The 16,078-nt window shown below is 42.9% G+C and overlaps 3 protein-coding genes across 3 annotated transcripts in view; 2 read left to right on the top strand and 1 right to left on the bottom strand.

Annotated features, from left to right (window-relative positions):
• The window catches only part of dctn1b (dynactin 1b), a 186,280-nt gene that overhangs the window by 57,005 nt on the left and 113,197 nt on the right, over window positions 1-16,078 (bottom strand). The window lies entirely within an intron of this gene.
• mavs (mitochondrial antiviral signaling protein) lies at window positions 1,985-7,994 on the top strand. Its single transcript, XM_070980040.1, has 5 exons — window positions 1,985-2,076; window positions 3,850-3,972; window positions 4,246-4,426; window positions 4,821-5,569; window positions 6,169-7,994. The coding sequence occupies exons 2-5, from the start codon at window positions 3,850-3,852 to the stop codon at window positions 6,898-6,900; spliced, it is 1,785 nt and encodes a 594-aa protein (XP_070836141.1). The 5' UTR covers window positions 1,985-2,076; the 3' UTR covers window positions 6,901-7,994.
• On the top strand, window positions 8,190-15,294 carry pank2 (pantothenate kinase 2). Its single transcript, XM_070978467.1, has 7 exons — window positions 8,190-8,597; window positions 9,086-9,438; window positions 10,068-10,321; window positions 11,498-11,674; window positions 11,874-11,997; window positions 12,878-13,003; window positions 13,106-15,294. The coding sequence occupies exons 1-7, from the start codon at window positions 8,387-8,389 to the stop codon at window positions 13,154-13,156; spliced, it is 1,296 nt and encodes a 431-aa protein (XP_070834568.1). The 5' UTR covers window positions 8,190-8,386; the 3' UTR covers window positions 13,157-15,294.

Raw genomic sequence — 16,078 nt, 5'->3', positions numbered from 1 at the left:
TACGAGATGGATGTAGAAAGAAGAAAAGAAGGAAAAACACTGAACCACCGCATCAGTCTCATGTGAAATATGACAAAACCTTTGTTACCCTGAAGTTCACCCTCAATATAATGAGAGAGTTTTGTGTCATTGAGGTGTTTATTTCTGCTTTCCCACAAAAAAAGATGAACTGAGCTGCTGACAAAATGAATCTGTGTCTGTCACAAAGGCCACGCTGTTCATGCTTCAAAAAAGGCTCTAATAAATAATAAAATAAAATATTAGAGCATATCATCATTAAACATCTTTACATTCAAACAAAGCAATCAAACATATTAAATCCCTGTTTAACAGAAATGCAATATAATGAATCAACATCCTGCTTATCCATCCCACAGTCAGATCAGCAGGACTCTGTTCGCGCTGTTAACACACAGCTGTTAATAAAGATATGCATTCAGTAAGATTATTGTCACGCAGAGACGGATCGCCTGTTAATAAAGATGATTGGAGGCACGATCATTTCTCTTATATGTTTTTTTAAATGCATTCTGTGTTTTTACTGAGCAGCCTCATACAGTCACAGACTCCTCGTGTCTCAGTGAGCAAGTGGCGCCACCTTCTGTTCTGAAATGAGCATAAACCATGATTCCACTTGACCTCATGTTCCTGCTGTGGGGTAATAACATACTGCTACACCTGTAATTTAAGTCCTAAAACTATTGTTTTTGTTGTTGTTTGGCAGATGTTGGTAACAGTGCCGACTACAGAAGACCTGTTTGTTGGCTTATCGATTGTTTTACCTTTTACAGACTTTAAACTGTAACTGTAAAACCTTTATTGTTTCAGGTAATATAATAATATTATATAATATTGTGATTCTCAGCCGGGGTAATCAGTCAGTTCATAGAGCTGAAACACCAGAACTGCAAAAGAACTATAATATTAGATCACAGAGAAATTTCAAGGTGTTGAAGTTGTTGTTTATGCTGCCGAAAGGTCAAAAAGGCAGCGCTGCTGTGGTATGGGCAGATAGAAGTATGGATTAAGGATGAGGGTAAGTATAGATAATAAAATAAATAAAGCAGTGTTGCCGCTGCTGTTGATTATAGTTGTTGCATACAGATTAATCATGATTAAATGCAGATTAGTACATTTGCAATCTGTGCTGCTTACTAAAATACATCACTGTGTGTGCATGATAATAAAAGCACAATATAACAGCAAGTACATCACAAGGATCTGAGCATTTCTTCATGGCTGAATATCAGTATGTATACCATGAACAAATTGTACATTTTGCCTATTTTATTATCCTTCCAGTGGAAGTATTCAGATTATCTAGGCTATTTAAGTAAAAGTCGCTGGACTACACAATAAAATATTCAATAACAAGTAAAAGCTCTGCATTCAAAATGTGACAAAAGTAAAACCATGAATGTAACATGAATAAAAACTACCTGAACATCAAAAGTAAAAGTGCTCAATGCAGAAAAATGGCCTGTGAGTGTGCTTTATGTACTGTTATTTAATCAGTCTATCATGTTTCTGACAATCATCAATATTTTGCATGTAAAAATTTAATCTGAAGAGTAATGAGGAATTGTAGCTGTCACATAAATGTGGAGTAGAGGTTTTAAGCAGCATGAAATAGACATATTCATACACAAGCGCGTCAAATTTGCACAGTATTTGAGTTAAAATATGTATTAACAATCCACCACGGTCTACTGCATGCACAGATAACACAGTATATCCCCCCTCTCCCTCTTTGTCCATGTGAACGGATTAGGATCAGGGATTATAGGCAGATGTAAACCAGAAGTCGAGGTCCAATCTCATTCTGCTGCCCTCACAGCAGAGGAAATGTCACGTTTAGGGTCTAGATTAAGCACATCCCGCCTCCGTTTAAAGCCTGACCTCGTTTCTATTGGTCTATTTTTGGATTGACGGTACTCTCGTCCAATAGGAACAGAGAACGGGGATCTCTCGGCGCTACCGTTGCGCAGATGTGTGAGAAGAAGACAGCGCAGGTTTCAGTGAGAGGAGAGCGTTAGAGAGGGACTCACGAACCGCTGAAGCACCGAAACACGAAAGGTGAGCCCGAGATTATGAGACATTACGTGAAATAAACCTAAATTAAGTGTTTCATTTCACTGAATAGATGTTTAATTGAACACTTTAGTCTGTTATAGCCTGCCGGCTGCGGAAACAGCGGTGACATTGGCTAACTTAGGCTGTGTCGTATTTGTCAGTTAGTTAAAAGTAGCTTGTACACAACTTTTTACTGCTCATTTCTGTTCGCTAACGTTAGCAGTCCTGGGGTTATTTTCACGACATATTTCAACAATTTACATGCGGATATCAGTCTGTATCAATTGTGTGCAGTCTTACCAACCTTTGTAGTCAGTTGTTTTACCCCTAAAATAGTCTTTGTTCACGATATTTCAATAATGTACAGGCAGGTGTCTTTATCGTCCTTGTTTGTGTGCAGCTGTTGTTAACCGACGGCGGCTTTTCGCCAAAACTGGCTCGATAAGTTATTTCCTCATGCCTACATAAAAACCTAAATGTCTCTGCTTTCACTTCTTGTCAACTCTTTGCAAGCCTGTCTTTCCTTGCAAGCTTCCTGAGATCAAAAAGAGAGCGAGACTCGAAGCAGCTGATGTGAGATTTTGCTGAGACGAATCTGTCATGGCTGAAATTTGACCCCGAGTCTTGGAAAGCGGAGGAGACTTGCAAGAAAAGGGCAGTCGTGACCTGCCAGCTTAGAGGTCGTTCATTTGGCTCGGTTCTGCACAGTTTGACCTTGTTTCAAGGTCCTCATTTTTCCTCCCACACAACCTTCCTTGTCTTGTTAATCTGCAGTCTCTCATCAGTTTAGATGCACGCTTGGAAGTGACACGAATTTCCCAGATTCCTCTATAGACCTGAACACAGCGCAGCGTGTATACCTGACAGGTTGTGTGTGTGTGTGTGCGTGTGTGTCAGCAAAACCGTGGCCTCTGAGGGCTAATGATACAGTGAGGAAGACTTTGCTCTTTGGTTGCTGCCTCTGACATTTATTCCAGTATGAGACGCAGTCAGATTGCTGCTTTCGCACGTTTACACTAAACTTTAACGCACTGCTCCTCGCTGTCCTGTGAAAACGTTCCTCCTGACTGAACCTGACAACAGATTACTCCAGATGACTGTTTAGGCACAAACACAGTGAAGGTTTTAAGGTGTATTCAATACAAAGAAGTGTGGTCACGCCTCCTCTTTGACCCTGACGAGCCTCAGCAGTGGTGGGGGCGTGTGTGGAGTAAGACGTCTGAGATCTCCATGCTGCACATTTGAAGTTCAGGTATTTAACCGGAGGTGATTAATCAGTGACTAGTCAGGACCTGTTCACTTTTCTCTCCAAACACCGGCAACCTTGAAATGTAGGAGTGACGTCCTCCCCTTGAGAATGACAAGAAAGGTTGTAGCTGTGCAACAGGAAGTCACTTCCTGTCTTTTTCAATGTTTCTCCTGAACCGAAACCAAAGGGAAAATGAAATTTTTCCTTTTTCCTGTAGCTGCAGGCCGGCTGATATTCACTTTCACTTTCAGTTTCAGTTTCATTGAATAAAAATCCCCGAACTGAGGCTGTGATCATTGCACACAACAATGATTAGGTTTCATCAGTCTTTAGGTCACTTTAATATCTCACATGCAGTAAAGAGAAAGCTTAGAAGTAGGGAATGTGGCCAGCGTGCCTTGTTTTTAAAATGCACACTGTATTTACTGAAGTAGCCCTTTTTCAAATGCCGCCATACATACCAGATGTGAAGAGTAAAAATTCTAAACGTTTTTTCCTGTTGTCTGTTTTTGTCCACTTTCTCTCAGATGTCGTTTGCCAGTGACAAACTGTACAAAGGATACCTGCTGCGGAATATGCCCACCATTGTGAGCAAAGTGAAAGTGAGAGAGATAGTGATCCATCTGCCCTGCTTGACTGATCACGACAGGGTAGGTGTCTTTAGGTGTAAGGACCCGGAACTGGGGCTTAATATAATGTATTGGTACTAGGATCCAAATTAACACCAGTGCTAATACAATGCTGAAATATCAGGACACATATCAGAAAACATGCTTACTTACCTTATCTTAAACTGAAGCTCTCAAATATTTAATGTTGCACAAACACAAGCTGCACATGAACTTTGTCCAAAATTGTACTTCCACTTAGTGCTCTTAGTGTTTTTTTTCTTATGCTTTTCTTTTCTCAAAATCTAATTTTAGGAAAACATAGAGGCAAAAAGAGAGATATGTGGGAACTATGACAGCATGGTGCTTCTTCTGGACTGTCTGAAGAGAAGAGAGAACTGGCCGGAGCAGTTCATCGCAGCGCTCGAGGCGTGTGCTCATACAACTCTGGCAGCTGAGATTAGAGCAGAATACGACGCTCTGAGAGGCATCAACAGTAAGTCAGCGAGTCAAGTGTTAGTACTAAAGTGTAGAATTTAATAGAATTTGCTCTTTATATTTAGTTCTCTATATTTTTCAGTTGGTTGCATCTTGGCCTACTCTTTAATTTTACGAGCTTACTATTCTCATTCATTTTATATTCACTAATGTGCTAATTAGTGTGATTGTAAAAGGTCAAAATCATATAGAACATAAGGTTGTTCGTCATTTTTCCACAAAAGGCTGCAGGGAATAACTCGCTGTATGTTTGCTGCACTTGTGGACTTGAGTCCCCAGTAAATGGGTAAATGACAAATGATGCACTGTGCAGTTTCAGGGTTGGCTGGTCCTTCAGGCGTCATATGCATTCAAAACGGATGTAAATGACAACATTGTCTGCTCTGCCCTAGATTCCAACCCCAGCCCCCCGTCAACGACTGTCATCAGGGCGCACGTCCATCCAGCACCATCTGCCAGTCATTTGTCCGGCCCAGAGAGTGGTGGAAACAGTCAGGCTGCTGTTGCTCTGCCAGCTGAAGCATCGTCTCCCCCAGAGCCAGCTGCCCAGGCCTCACCCCCTCTGGAAGTCCCCGTGCAGCCACAAGCCCCCCCGAGCTCAGCGGTCCGAGTTCCTGAGGCTGTTTCCCCACCTGAGCCTGTCGCTGAGCCTCCACAGGCAGCTCAGATCGAAGTAGCACCTGCTCCATCAACACCTCCTTCATCTCCCGAAACTCCACACAATCAGGTAACCACAACCCCCCCACCTCAAAGGGAGACTCATTCTCACCAGGAGCCGGTGGAAAACTCTGAATCAGACATCCAGGGCATCTCCGCTGATAATGGTGTGGTCCCCAATCAGGTGAGCGCGAGAAACGGCGGGGTATCTGTGGCCACTCCTCCGCCATCCCACCCCGTTAAACAGCGTGAAACAGGTACTCCATCCCAGCCAGATCTTCTCCAAGCATCATCCACCACCACAGAGGTCAGGCCACCGCGGAGTCCTTCTCCAAGCCAGATAAACTCAGACGGGACCAACGGATCCTCTTTCCCCATAATGACCCCAGAGAAGCCTCCAGTCCAGGACACCACCCCTCCTGTGGACATAAGACCTGCTGCTGTCCAGCAGCCCGAAGAGACTTCTGAACCTCCTGCCACACAGGTGAATACCTAAATATGTAATTAAGACTTCTTATCAACAGAACAAATCTGCACTGTCAGTCTCCTGTACTTAGTGTTTTTCTGTCTTCAAATGTTCATCAGGAAAAATTAATTGAATCAATTAAGTGTATTAATTTGTGAATATTACCTGGTGAAGGTTTGAGACCTGTTTACTTTGGGAAAGTCATCTATGGAACAACAAAAGCATGAAACCATAGCACCGTACATCAAAAATGTCTATTTTGTTAATCACTTTGAAGCATTTTAGGATGGAGACTTTTTATCATAGGCTTATTCCCTTTTGTTATGAGATTTGTGGTTTTCTAGTTGCTACTAAGGCCAAAGTTAAAGGCTGTTTTCCCATAAACAAAGTACATTCTCTGTTTCTGACCAAAGTACATTTGGTGTATCCTTGAGCTCCAACAAATGTCTTCAGTGGTTTTCCTTCATCATAAAACAGCTGAATTTTGACATATTTTAAGTGGTGCGTCTTTAACATTCATGTTCGCTAGCTTGCAGTCGTCTTCTTTCTTACCTTTGCCGCGTTACAGCTGCAGGCTGCCAATAAAGTTGACACGTATTCATCAATCTTACCTGCAGGTTTTTGGAAGCAGCCCGCAGACAGAAACTCCGGCTACAGCCTCGCCCCTGCCTGCTGCTGCTGGGATGGACGCCTCTCTCTCTGATGACAACACTGAGTGTCTTAGCAAGCCAGGTCGACTCCTCAGCATCCAACCACAAAATAATGGCCATTCTGTGTCTGCACCCGGCTCACCAGAGGGGCTCTACTCGGGTAACAGTGAGCGACTGGAAATAAGCAGCGTTTCTGTGAACTCTGCCCACGTTCCTACATGCTCTGCAGTCAGCTCCGCCGCCGTGAATACAGCGTCTGCACTGACACGCCAGGAGAACGGTATTGCTCTTAACCACAACGAACCAGAGGAAAACCACTACGAGTCACCCTGTCCGAGTTTGGAAATGCAGGATGTGCGGGTGAATGTGGTGCAAGTATCCGAGGAGATGTCCATCCTGAACCTAGACGGCCAAAGCTCGACACCGCGGGCTCAAAGCGTCAACTGTGAAGCAGCCAAGGAGATCTCTGCACCACCTCTGTCCACCATCACTGCTGATACTGTTTCGAGTGTAAACGCCCCCACCAGTCAGCACTACCACCCCTCTGAGCCTGCTGATATTTCACCGGAGCTGAAGACACTGCTGGATTCAGAGGAGAAGACCTCCTCTCGCACCCTGCCAGCTAATACAAAGTACATTCTTGCCGCTGCAGGAGTGGGCGCCTGTGCAATGCTGATGGCGTGGAAGTTTAAGAATTAAGGGGATTTAATACCTTTAAAGGAAGAGAGGATTAGGCTTTAAGGCTTTGGAAAGAGGATCTTAAGGTTATGGTGCCTTATTGTAGTCACTGGCCTGGGCTAGCGTGAGGCAACTGTTTAATAATTACCCATAGTAATAATACCTGACTTGCCAGACCTTTGGTCATGTCATTACTTTCATGCCTGATATTAAGTTGGACTGCGTTTTATCCTTTTACCGTTAAATGAAGGTGACCCTAGTGAGCAAAAACCAAATCTACCCTCTTTATTCAAGTAAAGGAACTGCGTTGAGATCTCAGGTTATCTATGCACTTGCTGCAAATAAGTAGTTTGTAATGATAGAAATGTTTGTATGTTCACTTGTGTGATAAGCACTTTTAAGATAGGTGTCCTGGCTGTCATCCAATGAGGATCAGCGTACCAAAGACCTGAATTTTACTGGATGTGGACTGTTGATGAAAGAGCACCAGCGTCGCGCTTGGTAAATTTTCTTTTCCTGTTGATAGTGGGAAGTGGTGCTGTAAATGATGGCTAGTGCACTGTCTCTATTTATTTGTAAGTTTGAAAAACTGACATTCCAAGGCAGTTACAATGTCTCAGATATTCAGCATATTGTTAATGTAAACATCACCTATTTTTTTAATGTACTGAGATAATGCATTAAAATGTCCAATAACAAATTGGAAATGAGCAAGTCTTGCTCCGGACAGATGGAACCGACTTTGGCAACCACTGGTCTAGAAAAGCAACTGTGTGCGTTCTGGTATTATCTGCTGTAACTGTTTGAGATTATATTTTATTTTTCTGTAGGTTTTCCTCCCTGTTAATTAGAATACGTTTGACTGTATCATGTTCTGTGACATGAGATTTTATTGTAAATAGCATTGTCAATACAAGAAATGTCACAGGAAAAAAATATGTGGAAAGTTTTGCACATTTAAGAGGATGTTTGAGCTGCAAAGATGCTTTGTAGATTAACTGTATCGTCATTATAATACATATGTAAATTATAATCTCAGTTAAAGTCTGAGTTCAGTTTTTATGCACTTGTATAGGTCTGCACTTGAAAATCACTTAAATAAACCTGAAATTATTAAAAAAAAATTCTCAGGAGTTGTTGTGAAATGCTGCTTGCTTCATCTTTACCATTTATGCACAAATGTATTTCATGTGGTATTTTTTCAGCGTGACCAAAAACTGAAGAAAAATGTGACATCAGCCTCTTCTTCTGAACTGTTTTCTGACTGGCGGATTCGCACTCTGATTGGTTCCGGTGTCCCTCAATCACCCGCTGAGCACGCCCACCGCTGCCCTGACAGCGAACATAAAAAGGACATGTACCGCGGCCGAGTGCAACGACACAGCTACTTAGCTAGCTAATTAGCTAGCTCGTAGAGCCTTGGACTAATTGTCCACAGAAGTCATTGACGTTCAGCGGTTTAATTTATCGCAAAATACAGCATATATGTAGCTAATTTGTCCTTTCAATGGCGTTCAATGGCCACCAACGCGACGATGAAACTATCGACGAAGACGAAACGCCCACGAAGCAGCCGCGGTCCGACAAGGAGATGCCTTGTTACTGGAACGACCCCGACAATGAGGCATCAGCGTCCGCAGGAAGAGCCGCATCCGACCGGCGGACCTCCAACTCGACGGCGAGGCAGCGGACCGACTCGGTGAAGAAAACAAGGCCGCGTAGGTGTTTAACGTTGCTAGAGTGGGCTCAGTGTATTTACTGGGGAAGGCACCGTAGCATGTTTACAAAAATCAAAGGCGTTCCCCACAAAAGACAGGCAGTGAAAATACAGATTTGGTACGAAAATCCTGCAAAGGGCCGCATGAATACCACAGAATAAATTGGAAATAGCTGCATAATATGCTGTGGGGATGCTAAAAATGAGAAAGCCGTTTTGGCATTGCTATTACAGTGTAATATCGGTGCGCTGTAATAGCAGCAGATAGCCAGAATCTATTTTGCAACAAGATGGCGTTCGCGGTACACACTGTACCGTTGCTCCTGTGGATGGAGCTGCTTGTCATTATGTCGGCCAATAATGAGACATCAGCTCCATTTGTCCGCCCAGTCTCAAAGCATTTAAATATTAATCTACATGATTTTCTCATCTAGTGTACAATGATGATTAATGAACATTTTTTTGCATATATTATCTCACATATTGCAGCGTTTCCCTGGTTTGGGATGGACATTGGAGGCACCCTGGTGAAGCTGGTGTACTTTGAGCCCAAAGACATCACAGCAGAGGAGGAGCAGGAAGAGGTGGAGAACCTCAAGAGCATCCGGCGCTACCTAACCTCCAACACTGCCTATGGTAAAACGGGCATCAGGGATGTGCACCTGGAGCTTAAGGACCTGACGCTGTGCGGCAGGACCGGTAACCTGCACTTCATCCGCTTCCCCACGCACGACCTGCCAGCCTTCCTGCAGATGGGCCGCAACAAGCACTTCTCCAGCCTCCACACCACCCTCTGCGCCACGGGAGGGGGGGCGTACAAGTTTGAGTCTGATTTCCGCACGGTGGGTCTGCAGTTGTTCTCCTCTGTTTGCTTTTGCAGGCTGGACAGGATGAAAAGAGGAGAGAGGATGTCGTCACAAGAGGTGGATATTCATGTAGTCATGGCAAAACGGCCAGTGATGGAGAGCAACTAAGATCCACAGTGAATAGTGAATTCCAGGACAAAGGGGCGTTTTATTAGATGTCTAATTCTAAAAGTGTTCATGCAGTCATCAGCAAATCAAAGAAAATAACATTTCTGGCACATTGGTAAAATCACTTTTTTTCCTTCTGGACCACAAGAAATCATCGGTTAATTCGACAGTGATGACGATGAGATTAATCATGATTGTTGCATCATCTGCTGCTTCGTGTGTTAAGTTTTTATCAAACTATGGGATGTACATTTGCCCAATTAGTTATTTTAGGTAAGAAAAAAATCAATCTTGTGGTAAACATCACAATAGATGTGATTTCTCCATCTGTCTTTCTTCATTGGTGAGACATGTTGTAGTTGAATTTTAATAAAGGTTCCTGTTTTCTCACCCCCCTGCTCTCCCTCCTACCCCAGTTTCCTGCCTGTGTTCTCCTGACCACATCCCCTCAGTGATGTAATCCATATTCTCTTTCCTCTCACCAAAACAAAAAAAAGATGGCAGACCTGCAGCTCCACAAGCTGGACGAGCTGGACTGTTTGATTCGGGGGGTGTTGTACATCGACTCGGTGGTGTCCAGCGGACCCTCAGAGTGCTACTACTTTGAAAACCCCACCGACCCCGACCGCTGCATCCAGAGGCCCTACACACTGGAGAACCCCTATCCTCTGCTGCTGGTCAACATAGGGTCTGGGGTCAGCATCCTGGCCGTCTACTCTGAGAGCAACTACAAACGAGTTACAGGGACCAGGTAATTATCAGTGATGGAGATTTACTGTGCGCTCGAGCTAGCAAGCAAACACTGTGTTGTTTACTATTACTTGTATTGCTCATTTGAGAGAAACCACAAGTTGTTTTTTTTTTACTATTTTAATCAGTAAAAGTGGTTGAAGCCAATAACTCCCATGACCCCACGGTACTTACTGATGTCAGCAAACTCGGCCTTCATCTAACACTGACAGATTCAACATGCCGTTTGGAGGTCTGATAATGTTCTACAGTCTTTGAACAAGTTTTAGAAAAACAGAAAGAAAACAACCAAACGTTATGTTGAGTGCAGCATCATCATTTAAATATGTGGAGGTTTGCTTTTCGTGTCACAGGCCCCAAATAACCACATGCAGGCTGACACCAGGCTAAAGTGCGGCAGGGATCCCCCTCGTGCCTTTGTGTGAAAAGTAGCGCCATGTTTATTTATTTGTTTTTGTTGAGCTGTCCATTGAGGTAAAATGGTTCTTTGTTAGTGTGATTTGGGTTTAAAGTTAAAAAAAAAAAAGAGAGTCAAAGTCACGGTTTTCCCTCCTCCTCGCCTCCTCTGGTTTATTTTTACATGTGGTTTCTCTGTCTGGTGGCTCTGAAAGGACCCACGAGTGCTTAGTTCTGCCTCGACATAATAGCCCTTTGTGCCGAGAAGGAAACACCAGATGAGCGTGTTTGAATTGGGAGCTGTATAATGTACATAACCTTTTTTAAAACAGGTCAGTCTTACTGTTGGCATTTTTCTTTGCCCTCAAGTTTTAGACTCCAAGTGAGACATTAAAATCTCTGCGCCACCTAACAGTCGATTTATATTCCAGACTGATTGATTTTACATTTGTACTGAAGTCCAGATGAAACAGCATTTCGAGAGTATCAAGCTTCCATATCGTGAAATATTTCCCAGTGAAACAGAACAGGCAGAGTGGTTGTAATGTTGGGAGAATTTGCTTTGAATGCTGAAAAAATGAGTGTGTCAGGACAAATATGTTGGATGCCAGCCTCCATTCAGTCATAGAAGACCGTTTGCCCCCTTCAGCACCTTCATCACCCTCCTTACTGAAACCGTCCATGTGTGTCATTCCACCTTGACTTTAATAGCTAACCTATGGTGTGTGTGTGTGTGTGTGTGTGTGTGTGCGTGCGTGCGTGCGTGCGTGCGTGTTTGCAGCCTCGGCGGTGGGACCTTCCTGGGCCTGTGTTGCCTGCTGACTGGCTGCTCTACTTTCGAGGAGGCTCTGGAAATGGCTTCTCAAGGGGAGAGCACCCGAGTGGACAAGCTGGTTCGGGACATCTATGGGGGAGACTATGAGAGGTTTGGGCTGCCAGGCTGGGCTGTAGCCTCAAGGTGCGGGTTTACAGCGGCTTTTTTTATTTTTAACCTGTGGGACAGGAGCCTGTTTTAAATGAGACAGGAAACCAGGACACTGCTAAATTTACTCTGATTCCTATCCCAGGGTGGAAACAAGAAGCCTGGATATGCTGAATTTTAACAGACCTCTCAAGTATTTGTTCGTCTAATAACGTGTTTGTGTTTGATTTGGTAGTTTTGGCAACATGATGTCGAAGGAGAAGAGGGAGTCGGTGTCCAAAGAGGACCTGGCCAGGGCGACGTTGGTCACCATCACGAATAACATCGGCTCTATCACCAGGATGTGTGCTCTCAATGAGGTTAGCGACGGGGGGCGGGGGTCTGACTGTAGTTGCTGGAGAGGATTTTATTTCCATCTGTGTCTGACTTGTAAAAAGAATCCAAGATGGATGGATGTCGGCGTCTCCGCTGGCCGTTTCCTCTTTGCGTTCAGCCTCTTTACGGTGCTGCCTTGTGGCGTCTTGATCAAGCAGCATTGTACAGGGCTATGAAGGCGTAGAGGAGGTAAGCTGCATGGACCATGCGTCTTTCATGGCCCGGAGCAGGAGGCGCTCAACTCAGAAAGCAGTGAAATACACAAGAGGCCAGCAGTGATGAGTGAGATTTGTTTTAAAAACACAACCTCAATCAGTAGACCAATAAATGTAGAATTTATGGTTTTTAAATATACAAATTTTGACCAAAATGCTCTACAGATGAGTTAGAAATGCACTTAAATCATTAAAATGAGCAAAAAATACAACCACGTTGCAGAGAAACACAGTGATGGTGTAAGCAGGACACTTTTCCTTTATGTCGGCGTGATTTATTAGTTGAGTCGTCTGTTTTATGGAAACCATAAATCGTTACTACACACACTATCTGTAAGACGGTGGCATGTAGTGTGTTTTTGCTGATAAGAATGTTCTGTGCTGCTGTATTTCCAGTAAAATGCTGATGTGTCTAAGTACACTGTACATCTTAAATTTTTATGGCTTCTACCACTACTACTGTCTGCTGTAGCGATAATAAGTACACATTTACAAATATATCATACCACTATCAGCATTTTAAGAGAAAGTTTTACATCTACCTCAACAGATTTCCCAGTTCGACTCGTGGGTGATCTTTGTCAGCTGTGCTCATACGGTTTGGAGATGATACACTTTGGTTTCATCCTTGTTCTCTTTCGTTTTTAAGAACATAGAGAGAGTGGTGTTTGTGGGCAACTTCCTCAGAGTGAACACGCTCTCCATGAAGCTGTTGGCCTACGCCATGGACTACTGGTCTAAAGGACAGCTGAAGGCTCTCTTCCTCCAGCATGAGGTGAAAACTCCGCCCTTACTGACCTCAGACACCAAAAACGTGGTTTCATGCTTTGATGGGCTCAATGATTTCGAACTTAATGTTCTTTTCTTGTTTTTTTAGGGTTACTTTGGGGCGGTTGGAGCCCTGCTGGAGCTTCTGCATCCGTCCTAATCCGTCCAAGCTACACCCAAAGAAGTACTTGTCAATCTGCTGCAAAGACCATTAGCACTTTAGCCTGTTCAGAATGAATTCCAGTGTTGTGCCACCTATCAGTCAGTTACTGCTCAGTTTTGAAGCTGTCCAAAAAATTGAAGGTCCTGTTACTTATAAGTTAAGGTGCTTTGTAAAATGGCGGCTCCTAAACGTTGATACACATCTGCTGTTGTGGTCAGTGGACAGAAGTGCGTGTCCTGTTCTCACCAAAGCTGCACGCAGCAAAGTCGACAGTCATCGTCTGCAGGACTTTTCGGAAATGAGCAAAGTTTGAGCTGAAACGTCTCAAGGAAATTCACCGCAGTTGCCTGAAACACTGTAGGTCAGAAGTACTCGTCATCACGTAGTCTTTTCTTGTGCACTGAACTTACCATCAGTGAGTATCAGGTCCTGGGCCAAATATTTGCAAGTACTTTGTAAGGTTTATTTTACGCTATGTAGGTACCAGGTGGATGGGAGTTTGTTCGATTGGACTGTGTGAGTGTATACGGAGGGCGCTTGAACTTAAAGATCATCAGATGAAAGATTTTAACAGAAAAGCTTCATTCATCATTTTTTATTTTCTGTATATGTTGTTGATTAATTGTTTGGTCTATAAAATATCAGAAAATAGTTGAAATTGCCCGACATTAGTGTCCAGAGCCAAAGATGACTTAAAAGTACTAGAATTCTCAATTTGGTATCTAAACTCAAAAATTAACAGTCATAAATCAAAGAAAAGCTGGAAATCTTCATCTTTAAGAAGCTGGATCCGCCAGTTTCTTTTGATATTTCTGGGATTAATTATCTTTCTGTTCGTCGACTAATCCTTTCAGCTCTTTGTACCCGTCGTTCTACAGGAACTCAAACAGCACTGGTTAACTTTATAAACATTTATTTGCTTTTCAAACATCATGGATGATATCTGGAGAGCTGAGCTTCCTGTAGCGTCACCGATTGTTCTGTCAGGCGAGATATCTTCATAGTCCTCCTGTCCATCTGCTAGTCTTAATAAGCTGAAACAAAACACTCAGAGTCATTTACAACCACTTCTTACTGTTTTATCTGCTATGAGCCTTTGCTCATTGTCGCCAATTTGACTTTAAATGAGTTTGTGAAGGGTAAACGATTTTTTTTTAACAGTTGCTGCAACAAAAAAACTACATTTCAGTCTCCATAATGGATAAAAAATGCAGATGGTCACCATTTCATCAGATTTTAACTCCCAAGCTGTTTTTAGCAGCAGCGCTCGTATCGGGAAATCTAGACAATCAGTTTTGAGGTTTGTGAGGCCGTACTGTGACATATGGGTGATACATACCCCAAACCTCTGCCCTGCTGAAGTGCCCTTGAGCCACTGCATCCTTTTCCGAGTTGAAAGCTATCGATGAATTTGAAAATGGATCATGGAGGTTAAATTTAGGGCACTATATCCCCGAATTTTTCCAAGGTTGAAGAAAAGTTCTTTTGATGCAGACACTTGATGCGTACCTCCAGTGGAGGTTTGAAGTCCTGTGACCCCCCCCCCCCCCCCCCCCCAAACCATTTCTGTCTCATTGAGCATGTTTATTATACACTAACATGTCAGTGTTTTAAATTTAATCTACGTTTTGGTCAGTCTACTTGAGGCTTTTGTTCTAGAAGAGGACTTCAGAAAGGTAGAACTTGAAACATGTTGAAGCGCATGTGTCTGATGTGTGTGTTATTCATTCCATCATTTCATTTAATGCTTATCCGTCCCATTTCAATGTAATCTGTTTGTTTGGTAATCGGTCCATGAATGGATTACAGGGCCCATAATGAATCCTAATCTACCTAATGAAGGGGTTTGACTCCCAGAACAGTTGGAAACAGTTTTTCATGTCTGTTACTTGAGGAAATGTATCTGCAAGTTGTGTAAACAGCAAGTTCATTTTAAATGAAGTGCCTGTCATGCTTTTGTATAGAATACATTAATTTGTTTGGCAAAGTAATTTAAAATGAGATGAACTGAACTGTAAATCTCAAGGTGTCCCTCTTGTTTGCTTCTACATTGCAAAGAAAACGTACCTTTTTTGTAACAGAGAGATCACAAATTTCTTACTGCATTGTCCCCATTAAATACAAACGTTTCTTATTTTGTTGACTACACGTTTTTGTGGGAGAAGTTTTAAAGGGTGCATTTGACGTTTTGGAGAAATAAATTAATTTGCTTTTTTTATACTGCTCCTACACACTGTTACTACACTAAATGTGAAGCTACGGCTAATAGCTGGCTAACTTAGCTTAGCATAAAGACACAGGAAAAAGGACATTCCTGTCACCGGCACAGGTTGCCAGGCAACAGTTTGAGATTCCAGGAAGTCACTGTTCCCGCCAAGAGATGGTCAGTACATAAACCCCAGAAAGGGGTTGTTGTTGTTTTTTTTCAACTTATATTGGGGTTAAAGAACGACATATAACGTGCTAATTAATTTTAGAGGTACCTGTAGGCGGGTTTTGTTACCGTAGTTTGGACAGAGCAAGGCTATCCGTGTTTCCGGTCTTAATGCTAAGCTAAGATAACGGCTAGCTTTATGTTTAGCTAACTGAAATACCGATGGAGACTCCCGCTATCTCGTTCCAGTTGGTCTTCTTGGTAGTGTGATGTTATTTCTCCAAAAAGTCGAATTCCTTTAAATTAACGTCGCATTGAAAGGGCGAACCAGCTTTTTGAAGCCAGGGGCTGATAGTGGGGCTAAGTACATTTATATTTCCTAAGATTTTTCTGCTCTTTTTGAGCCGTTACACTTCCGTATATATTAATGTAATACGACATGAAGATGCATTTTTAATGTAAACTCACCATTGTGTCTTATTAGACAGTCTAACTGAACTGCGGGTCAATGTAAACATGTTTTATTGATTTTACTGTAAAGATAT

Source organism: Chaetodon trifascialis, chromosome 14 (assembly GCF_039877785.1).
Source record: "Chaetodon trifascialis isolate fChaTrf1 chromosome 14, fChaTrf1.hap1, whole genome shotgun sequence".
In the NCBI taxonomy this organism is placed as follows: Eukaryota; Metazoa; Chordata; class Actinopteri; order Chaetodontiformes; family Chaetodontidae; genus Chaetodon; species Chaetodon trifascialis.
The sequence above is the reverse complement of the archived record's forward strand: the minus strand, read 5'-3'. Positions and strand labels throughout refer to the sequence as shown.